The following is an 11,388-nucleotide window of genomic DNA, read 5'->3' on the forward strand; positions in this document are numbered from 1 at the left end:
ATTTCTTACAAGTGAATGTAATTTTATATATTGCATTACCCAAAAAATAAAGATAATCTGTGTTTACCAATGTGACAAATAGTTATGACCAAAAAAATAAAATAAATAAAATAGTGAATAACACAAGTTTCTTGCCCCAAGACTAAAACCACACAAGAAATGAGGTTTAGTGCAGACAAAACCAAATGCCACCAATCAATTCAGCAGAAAGGGAACCACATTTCATTTAAATTTGACAACAAAGTCACAACAAATTTTGGTATTACCAATTAGCAAAACAAGCTTGTTACAATACAGCCACATTACTTTGAATCAGAGACAATTCAAATGAAACATCTATTTACACCCAAGAAGGAAAAATCTGAAGACATTCAAGTCACTGCAGAACATGTAGAAACATTCAGTCACTGGAAAAAACACCTAGATCACACTCAGTCTTGACCTCGAAGTTGTGACTTGCGAAAAGGAGAACGCACACGGCTTGTTTCTTACAAGAATCGATGAACAAAACAACAGTTACTGCCACTTTGGAACCGAATCGGTAATGGCAGCAATCTTCTTCTGCAGCTCTGGCTTGTTTGCTCCTACAAGTTTGTCAACTTGTTGTCCATTTTGAAAAAAGAAGAAAGTTGGCGTGGCTTTGATGTCCCATGTAGCGGCGAAGTCCTGCAACAACGAAAACCGTGTTTCAGTAGTGAAACTAACTGAAATTGGATGTATTTGCTAAACTTTAATTTCAAATTGATAATATGAAATAATAATGTTTAATGCCTTTGTCACTTACGCTTAGTTCATCCACATCGACTATTAAGAACACTATCGATGTGAATTTCTCAGATAACTCGCAGTAATACGGCGCAATCATTTTACAAGGACCACACCAAGTAGCACTGAAATTCAGGATCACCTGTTGAACATTGAGCTTCAGTATTAACTTTGAACCAAGAGAAAATAAATTTATATACTTCAAAAATTGAAAAGAGTGAGAAAATATGCTGAAATATCTGCAAACAATTTCATCATATATATTGTATCAGAAATGGGAGTGAGTTGTCTTTAAAGTAAGAAAATAAGTGTGTACACCTATCCTTATGGGGATGAAAATGGAAATAAAATTTCATATATCAGTTTTCATAATGTTTTCCAAATAAATCTAATGCCAAAAATAAAAACCCATTTTTACCCTCATATGGAATTGATGCATTTAACTTTAGAGATAAGATAAGTTTCAAGGAACTATATCCCAACTTCAAAGTGCATTTTATGTGCATGCGCGTCAAAGAGACATTAATGGAAGTTAGGGACAAATTCTACGCCACTACCAAACTAGCCAGCGCAAATTTAAGTTCGAAAAGAGAGAAGGTATCTTTAGCAAGGTGCAAAAATGGATCCTTAGATCTCCTACCCTAATATCGAAAATAGAACCTTGGGCACAAGGCCGCAGAAGGCTTCCGATTAACATGTAAAGCCCTTCCAAATTCTTGATGAAATTAAACAGCAGGGAATCAATGATAAAACTCACTATCAAATTTGAAATTAGACACTACCATGTCGATTAGCTTGTGACGCATAATTGCAACAGAATAGAAAAATTTTGCTTGATAATAAACTACATGCATTACAATAAACAAAACACAAAGTGTAGTGTGTCTCATTAATATGGAGCAAGCTTAAGAACTCTTTCCAAAGTTATTACAACTCAAAAATTTCTAAAAGCATTAGAAACACTATTTAGAATCAAGTGCAAAAGATACCTGTTACAACAAAGTAAATAAGGACGAAAACTTACAGTTTTGCCATCTCTCGTTGCTTCTTCCAACTTTTGCTCCCAAGCTTCGGTGCTGCTAATAAGTTTCACATTTCCAGAAGCTAACTCCACATGTTGATCAGAATGTGTATCCGTAGATTCATCCTACAAATATCAGAAACATGAGATCTTTTTTGTTAATTGACGGATCAATAAATGAGGTTAAATGATACACTAGAAAGCTCTAGCAGCATAAAGAACCACAAAATTTGCAAAGAAGTATACAACAATTGATCCTCATCCCATTAATTGCAGTCAATATGGATCAAACAACACCAAACTAAGTTCCCTAACATAAGTCATAATTGTGTATAATTTAAACCATTTGAATTTGAATCTCTTTTAAATTTTAATAGTTTCCTCTAAAGTCTTTTTTAGGTTTCCTTCTGTCTCTGGCTACATCCTACATGACTACCCATTATCGAATCCACCCATAACTAGAGCCTGAACAAACCTTCTTCTAGTATGCAAGTACCAACTAAGACCAGGAAAATTCTACTATCCCTATAATCAATGCTACCGAATATCCCTCTTCCATGCAATCATTCCTAATTCTATTTGGTTTAGTGTGTCTGCTCATCCATCAAAACATCCTCTTATCCAACACAATATTAAGTTTATATTAATGTTGGCTTTTTATCACCAACATAATTTGCAGACTTATCACATATATTTCTCTATTTTTCCTTTCTAGCCGCTATTAATGTGGAGGAAAGAAAACATCAAGAGGCTTGCAGCTGGAGTAGCCGATAAGAGAAGAGGAAGAATAATGTTGAGGAAATGAGCTATATTTAGAAATATCTGGCATAAAATAAGTATAAACACATCATCACCACATAAAATACAATGTTATAGGTTATCAACCATTCACCTCCGAGAAAATAAAAGTAAAAAATAAAATTGGTACATGATCTTCCTGACCTAACTGATAGCTATCTACAAGCTACAACAAGAAATTTGTTTTCGTTAGTTGCCTAGGCAGTGTAATCGGAACCATTGATCATTTCTAATATTTAGATCTTTTTGAACAGTTGAGAAAAATTAATATATTGCCCTTTTCTAATTCTTACATAGTTTTTCATCAGTTGTTACATCCTACTATTTTTTGTCCCCATTCTTGCTTATTACCCGTCTAACCTAACAGCTACAGATCCTATACAAGCAGGACGAATATTCGAGAGTTAATATCTCAATGCAGCTGGCAAATAAGTAGGTCTTGGACATACTAAAAAACCATAGTCAAACACTAACACTTTAAAGTTACAAGCACAGCATAGTTAGAACTTTTTGTAAGAATATGCTATATATCTTGAAGTAAACAGTGCATCACAGAAAACAGGAGAAAAGTTTCAGGCTTTTCAACTTTTGATCAGCATAGCAATGAAGAATCTCATTGATTTATCCTAATATTCTTACCTTATCCAAACAGTTCCCCATATAATTGTTCAAAAGCCACAAATTCTGAAGTTTGAGAGGAAATACCACCAATTTCTGCAGAACAAATTTCTGCAAGGCCATAAAAATAAAAGGAATTAAGAGAGGTACAGAGAACAATAGCCAACTCAAATGAATGTAACACTTTATTCGTTGGCTTCGAACCGGTGAGTTACCCCAAGGCCATAGTGAAAGCAAAATGCAAGCAACATAAGAAAATAAATTAGTAGTCTATAAGTGTTCACTTAAAAACAATATCAGGAATTAGCACACATCTGAAGAAGGATATATTAAAAACACAGGTTCAAGAAACAGAAAACTTATATTATTGGATGACTAAGCAGGAGCAAAAATCAAGTGAAGGAATGGAGCTAAACCAAAATAAATATAAAAACAATGTGCACAAGGGATTCCCCATCATCTATGGACTAGTGGCAGCTGGGGTTTCATAAACAGTACAAACTGTCACACACACCCAACTTAATGTTGTCGATCAGAACCTTCTCCCGCAGACCCAATCGGACAGGCGGTATTCTTTCGTCAGCCCAGTTTCTCTCATTCTTGTCTAGTGTATTAGACTCCATTGTAGGTCATTCAGAAGGTCTCCTTTTCTATTTTAGGGCATATAGCAACAACCATGACATGGTTTCCTCAAACTTGAAGGTTGAAAGCATGGTCTTGAACTAGCATGGGAGCTTGGGTATGCGTCTCAGGCTGTGGCTGCGGTGCTGCGCATGGTTCACTTGTTCAACCATCCTGAAGGTTGCGCTTGATCCCGACGTCAAAATCTCAGCGAAAAACCTCTACGAGTGTGACCAGAATGTGTCCAGGCAACATTTATTGCTTAGCACCAATATGGTTGCTGATTACATGGCTCACACAGGAGCAACTGATATCTCTTGACACCAAGCTGTGGCAAATGATGTCTCCAAGCTGAAAGAGCAAAACAACAACTACAACGGTGCGAACAAGAATAGCACCACAGCAATAAAAATTCCTTCATACCAAGAAGTGCTCCAAAGCTCTCAACCGAAATCGACTCCACCCTCACTCTTTCTCTCCCAAACATTCTCCCAGGCCTTTTTCCTTCCTCAAATCCTCTGAATTCTACTCTCACCCACCCACCCCCTGACCCCCTCCTTTAAGCTTCTTAAGGCTGATTTGGTTTGCTATGCTCTTTTGTGTTTCTTTCAGCATTTCTTGCCCCAAATAGATATGCACATGATCCAATTCTAAATTTCTAACGCATTAAGAACTCTATTAAGTGTTCCCAATATGCAAAGCACAGTTTCTTTTTCTCTTTTAAATTGCATAGGTTGCTCAGAACTCTGTGATTACAGAACAGACTTTCTATATCTGGAATTTAAAGTTGCAAGCTTTCCATAAATTTGCACATAATAAAGAGAACCCCACGAAAATCATGCATTAAAAGAAACAATAAATGACGAGAAAACAAGGGTTTATGTCTGCTATCGGACAAAAAAAATAGAGAAAAGGGACAATTAAATTACCTGAAACAATTGAAGGGTCTAAGTCTGAGATAGTTCAATTGCTGCAGATAGAAACACTGAAAGGGTTAAGGAACAGCAAATTGAATATTTAAAGGGGAATTTGAGAAACTATGACTACTTTTCGGAGAAGATAAGGAGCAAGAGTCTTGTGCTGGCGTGAATAAAATTGACGTTGTTTACTTGTTTTTGTTGACACATAAAAACAGAAACAGAAACCAAAAACCAAAATAAAGGGGGAAAAAACCAAAAAGAAAATAAACAATAAATAAATAATTAATAGGTTATTGATGAACAAACTACTTATTAATTCAGGTGAAATTGTTACTTCTGGTAATAAAACAGATTAAAAAGAAAAAAAAAAAAAGCTTTGAGTATCGTTATTTGTACATCTAGAATCTCCACACCCCGTAATACAGATGGGGAGAGGGTGTTAAGAGTGTAGAAAAATAACCCCTCTCTCTAATGGGCAAGAGAAATTAGGGTTCTTAATAATAATAATAATTTATCTAATTAAAGAAGAAAAAATATATGTGTGTCATTAATACACAAATTAAGAAATTAATTTCTTAATTATATATTAAATATATATTGAGAATCGTTTATGTAATTTAAGCTAAGGACAAAAATTGGATAACTCTAGTAGTAATTTATGGTTTTATAAAAAAAACATTTTAATTAAATGACAGTACAGAATATTTTAAACTCTAGTATATCAAATTAAACTCATAAATAACTAAATAAATGTCACAAGAGAAATAGTTTAAGAGACCAGGTTTTATTGAATTTTGGCATTCTATATGTTTAAGAGGGGTTTGGTGGTAAAAAGTTTAGGGGTCAGTAACTTTGTTAAATTCTGGCCAGTATACAACCAGTAAAGAAAAATGAGCCATTAGATGAAATCTCACACTAATCTCACACCATTAAAATCATCATTGATAGCTATTTGATGACTACAAATCATAAAAGTTGTTCGCCCTAATATTCCTCTAAAAAAATATGGTTAATTAATAGTTGGTGGGAAGGAGAATGAGCAATGTACGTAAAAAATGCAGATTACTTAAAAATAAAGTAAGACCAAATCGAAGCTCAAGATGCCAAAAAACCAGTGTTGATGTTGCTTTTCTTATTAATATATTTTCACTGTCATGTCACTAAATTTGAAACAGAAGATTCACATTGATAGTCTGCTTGATTATTTAGAACAAATTTTTTATTAGATCTAAAATGACTTAAAAGGTTTTGTTTATGATGACTAATTGAGTAATTGACTATTATTATGGTAGTTTTGATTATTGTACAATTTTAATAATATATAGTGATGATAATGGTTATACTACAATTTTAGTAATATTTAAAAATATTCTTTAATTTAAAATATATTATAAAAAAAAAGAAAATTGTGACATTAATTTTAACCATATCTTTTAAGTATTTCCAAGTTCGTCTTAAATTAGTATATTTAAGGTTTCTAGCAATATTCCTTCCAAAAAAAAGGAGGTTTCTAACAATATTATATGCAACATGGTTAAGAGACATATGTATTTCACATGATTAAAATGTGTAGCAAAGGTGAGAAAGTTGGGAGGTCTTTCAATGTTGGCAGGCTGGAGGATAACGAGGGATGAGTGTCCATAATATAGTTTATTAATTTTAATTGTATTCACATGTGTTTGTTCAAAAACACCAACCACCATTGGGCCACAACAAAAGCTAAAGGACAAAACAATTGGCCGTTGATAATAAGCAGTTACATGTGAATCCAACTTTAATTTTCTGTTGAGCAACCATAATGAATGCTTCACCAAGTTTGATTTTTAATTAAGATGTGCTGTATTTTTTTAATATTAAAAAATTGATTATATTGGGGAAAAGAGAAAAATTGATTATGTTTGCAATAATAATGATTTTCTTGGTAATTTTAGGTACATGTTAAATTCTTGATGGCTTGTTCTGGTCAAATAATCAAATATGTTTTTCATATTATAATATTTTTTGTAGGGATAAGTATTATTTTAGTTATCAAAATTTAGGGTCAAATTTAAAAGTTTTTTTTATTTTTTATTAGTTTAAAATGATCATCAACATTTTATTTAATATTAAAATAATATTTTTGACAATTTTAATCCTTTATAAAATTTGATAATTAAAAAAAAATTATTCCTCGTCAGTCATTATCCTCCATCATGACAAAGAAAATAACGACAACGACAAAAGCGTATTTTTCTATCGTTTTTGCTCCGCCGAAGCAAATCTAGAATTTTTCACTTCTTTGCTTGCGATAGCGACAACGTTCGATCCTGTCGAATTACTCTTCTTACATCTATTTGGTGAGACCTGAACCAGATTTGGAGTCCACACACAGTACATTTCTTAGTGGAATTCCGTCCAAATCGTCGTCTACCTTCGACGAAGACAACGACGACGTTGGAGGATCGCGGCTACTCCAACGATTCTCCACATCCTTGTCGATCAATAACTCCTCCATTGAAAGTCGAATGCAGTCGCCATTGCCGTTAGATCCACTGCCGCACTCCGGCGAAGTTCTAGCAAGGACTTGGTTGTAGCAATCAAAGAAAATGCCGTCAGCAACCTTTTGAAATGCTATGAACTTAAAATCAGTATCGTCGTTTTGGAGATGGTCTTGGTGGTTGTCATTTGGGTAAAGATCTGTGTCGTTTCGAGGAAGACAGTAGTGCTCTCATGTAACTTGATCAGCGATGTGTGCGAGTTTGTGAGAAGAGTAAATGCTAAAGTTTGGGCTCACAAACGAATACTCTTCGATCTCTTCTTCATCTCGTTTCTATAATTCTATAAATTCTTCAGTTTATCAGGTAGTGTTGTTAGTGGTGACTATGGATAAGAAGGTAGTGGTGATAGATATAGGATGGGAGCTGATACACTAGTAGGAATATTTCTGTTATTTAAAAAATCATTGTCTTCAAAAAGACGATTATAATACTAAATAGAATGTTAAGGATCATTTCAAAAAAAAAAAAATTAAGGACGATTTTAATTTTGACTCTAAATTTTAGGGACAAGTACTTATTTTTTTAAAGTATTTCATCTATTTTTAAATTAATCCCTCTTTGCATTTTTTCAATCTAATTTTTTTCCAAAACTATTTCTATAGCATCTCACATTCAAGTAGGGCCGCTAAAATGGGTCAAACCCATCGGGCCAGCCCGCGGGTTAAATGGGTGGTCTGTTTATTTTTTTTTACATTTTTTAAAAAAAAAAGCACTTTTAGCCGATATTTCTCCCGATCCGACTCGAAAATCCAACCCATCAACTAAAAAAATATTATTTTTAAAGGTTTTTGACCTAAAAGTAATATTTTTTATCAAAATATTTTTCAAAAAATAAAATAAAAGGATAAACGGGATGCCCCATTTAACCCATCGAGCTGACTATAAACGGTCCGGACTAAAGAATTATAGCCCGCGAATGAAGCGGGCTTAAACGGTCTAGCCCATTTAATCCACGGACTTAACAGGCCAGGCCTAAATGGGCCAGATTAGCCCGTTTGACAGCCCACCATTCAAGCTTCCAAATAAATTTGCGCCAACAACTGCTTGCTCTATAAAAGAAGATATACACAGGTGATTGAGAACTTTACTACTCAATTCATGTATTTACAAGATATTGAAGCTAAGTGGGTTGATGCACTCTATATGTTGAAAGATGACTATTCCATATAGAATAAAATTAAAGTAAGACGTACGCGATGACGTATAGAGTGATAAAGTATTTAACTATATAGTATATTTTTTAAGTGTTATATTATTTAAAAATTGATTAGACAATATGTAAAATAATTTTAAATTTAAAGTATTTTATATTAAAAATATTTTACAAAAAATTCATTTGACATTTTTTATATCATTCTATAAAATTATTTGCTAAAACATAATACAAATTGAAATTTAGTTTATTGTTTTAAGAATTTGAATTTATTTATTTTTAAAAAAGACATAAATTTTTTATACTAGAGTTATACAAAGTTACATCTTTATTTGTTATTTCTATTTTTATATTTGCTTTAGTTGCGATACTTTATCTTGTGATGCAATATTCTTTAGTTTGCTAATAATTACAAAAAAAAAATGAATGAATGAGAATGAAAACATCAAAAGTATAATATAATCATGATATATTTGAATGTATTTAATAAAAAAAAAAGTGTCAAATTTGAACTTTTTAAGAGGAGTTTTGACATTTTGTATGAGATATTAAGAAATAAATAGTAATAAGAGTCTTATGCAACATGAATAAATATATCAAATAGTATAGTAGTAAGAGTTTTAACATATATAAGTTGTAGAAATTGAATATTTGTAACTGAAATTTTGAGTAAAACTTCACCCGATCCTTAACAATTTTTCGAAATCCCTATCCGCCCCTTAAAGAAAGTATAATGCCATCGCGACCTCTATCCATCACATTCGTTGGACATTCTGGCCCTTGTGTGAAACTCTCCGGCAAAAGGAGGCGTCGACGTTCCTACATGCCAGTCGCAGTTTCTTCGGGACAGTTTGGTCCCCTAATCGACTTTTTGTTAGACAACTAAATTCCTAAAGATTTTTATATGGTACTCTTAAATCCCTGTTAATTCTATATAAAGACACTTAAAATCACGAACACTATAATTATGTATGTATATAGGAAAAGTTTCGAACGAAAATATTTGGGAACAAAGGAAAAGAATCATGGCTTAGCTTAATGCATATGTATATATGTATAACGATGACACATGTTATCTTTCATTTTATTAAAGCATGACACCTAATTACCTTTCATTAAATTAATCATCATCTCACCCATTCCTTTTCCAATGTAACCGAATCCAAAAGAGAAAGAAAAAGAGAGAAACTAAGTGAAAGAGAGACCATGGTGAGGGAGCAAAACCGTAAATATCTCTAAGCTTCCGACCTCGATTTTTTGTGATATGTAATTTCGATAAAAAATCTAATCCGATAAAAATGTTTGTATTTTCTTCTTCTACACGTTGGTATTACTTTTGTTCGGTAGAAATTGATGGTGATGTAGCTCCTCTTCCTCTTTAGTTTGGCCAATTGGAATTCTAGGAGGCACAAACGATTTTTGACATTTTTCTCTTCAGCCTAATTTCGTATGGAAGTTAGAGGTTCATTTTTAAAATTATAATTTTTTAATTCATGAATGCTCAAAAGCTTAATGAGTAAATGCAAATAATTTATAACTGTTTGGAATGGTTGAATGACGAATTTGTGTTGAATTTGTGACTGTGAAAATAGTTGAATTTGATGAATATGTGTTTAATTTCCTAAATATTTGAGAATGCTAAAGATTCTTGTTTATAACTGGTTGTGATGAGAATTGTCGAAACTGTGACTGTGAATAAATTATGTGTATATTTTAGTAAAATGATGTAAAATTTGAGAATAACGTATGAATTGAGATAAGTTAAGGAATGATAAAAGTGAGGGAGCCGTGTGGGTGGTGAAGTCTATTTCTGCCAAGTTCTTGTAAAAATATACGAAAAAGTGATTTTATTTTGGTAACCTGATTTACAAGCTTATTTTGAGAAATAACTCTATGTTAGAAAAAGATTTGTTTTACATATTTACTCATAATTGAGAAAAAGATTTTTGTATTAAAAAAATGATTTATTGGAAGTGATCTTTAAGAATTGAAAATGAATTTATAATATTAAATTTGATTTGTTTGAATTATCAAGAAGGATTTTTGAGAATTGAAGATGGTTTGGTAGGGACCCTTGAAGGGTGAAAAAGTCCAGATTTTAGAGAAAATATTGTAAAAACTTTTATAAAACTCCGAGACTTGTTTGAAGCGTTATTTAAAAGAAAAATTAATTTGAAAATCGTATTAATTGATTTCGATTTATTAAGTAAAGATTCTTGTTTTCAGTTCGATTTATTAAGAAAAGTATAATGTTTTAAGTTCAATTTATTGAGAAAAGATTTTGTTTTAAGTTAGGAATTGAGTTTGGTTTATTAAGAAAGTGACTTTTATCTTGATTAAAAGTTAAAGAAGTTTGGGTAATTAGAAATTAAAGGTTTTGATGCTAAGACTTAAAGTATACCTCTAAAGTTATGTGGAGGGAAGAGTAGTTGATTATTTAGTAATGCGAAGGTATGTGTAATTAAGCGGTAATGCGGAGGTACGTTTAATAGTATAAGTAATGCGTAGGTGTGTGTATGTAATTGGTGATGTGGAGGCATAATAGAGAAGAAGAGAATGAAAAGCCATTTTTGAAAGAAATAACTAAAACGGATAATGAATCATGAAAAGTGTATGTCGAATGGGCCTTGTGCCAAAGTGCTAATGCGGAAGTGCCAGCCTGACTGATAGCATATTGTATGTTGAATGGGCCTTTGTGCCAAATTGCTAATGCGAAAGTACCCGCCTAACTGATAGCCTGAGATTGCTAATGCGGGAATATTTGCCTAACTGATAGCCTATTTCTACCGTGATGCCAAGATATCCTAACTGACATGGGTTTGCCCATGATGATAATTGTATCTGACTGACACGGTAAAGAAACCATATTTAGGGTTCGCCCCGAGTAACGTCGGGTTGCGGGTAGACAACTGATACGTGAGCTCATGGCCTACTTAGGATAGATATGCATCATAT

The 11,388-nt window shown here is 32.7% G+C and overlaps 1 protein-coding gene across 5 annotated transcripts; it reads right to left on the minus strand.

Annotated features, from left to right (window-relative positions):
• LOC107639722 (thioredoxin H-type) lies at positions 196–5,224 on the minus strand. 5 transcript variants are annotated; one of them, XM_021121600.1, is made up of 7 exons: positions 5,140–5,158; positions 4,753–4,793; positions 3,742–4,174; positions 3,224–3,313; positions 1,790–1,912; positions 785–907; positions 196–666 (listed from the first exon to the last, which is right to left on the minus strand). In XM_021121600.1, exons 3-7 carry the CDS (start codon positions 3,823–3,825, stop codon positions 517–519), a joined length of 570 nt encoding a protein of 189 aa, XP_020977259.1. In that variant the 5' UTR covers positions 3,826–4,174; positions 4,753–4,793; positions 5,140–5,158; the 3' UTR covers positions 196–516. The 5 variants fall into 5 exon arrangements, with proteins under 5 accessions (XP_020977259.1, XP_020977260.1, XP_016198780.1 ...); XM_021121601.1 differs by lacking the exon at positions 5,140–5,158 and adding an exon at positions 4,871–5,014; XM_016343294.2 differs by lacking the exon at positions 3,742–4,174 and having other exon boundaries at positions 5,140–5,224.

Source organism: Arachis ipaensis, chromosome B04 (genome assembly GCF_000816755.2).
Source record: "Arachis ipaensis cultivar K30076 chromosome B04, Araip1.1, whole genome shotgun sequence".
Taxonomy (NCBI): Eukaryota; Viridiplantae; Streptophyta; class Magnoliopsida; order Fabales; family Fabaceae; genus Arachis; species Arachis ipaensis.

Coding starts and splice junctions, on each gene's coding strand:
- LOC107639722 (XM_021121600.1), bottom strand. CDS start 3,825: ATGGAGTCTAATACACTAGACAAGAATGAGAGAAACTGGGCTGACGAA. Junction 3,314..3,741: donor GATTGGGTCTGCGGGAGAAG/GTTCTGATCGAC, acceptor ATGGCCTTGCAG/AAATTTGTTCTGCAGAAATT. Junction 908..1,789: donor CAACGAGAGATGGCAAAACT/GTAAGTTTTCGT, acceptor AATGTTCAACAG/GTGATCCTGAATTTCAGTGC.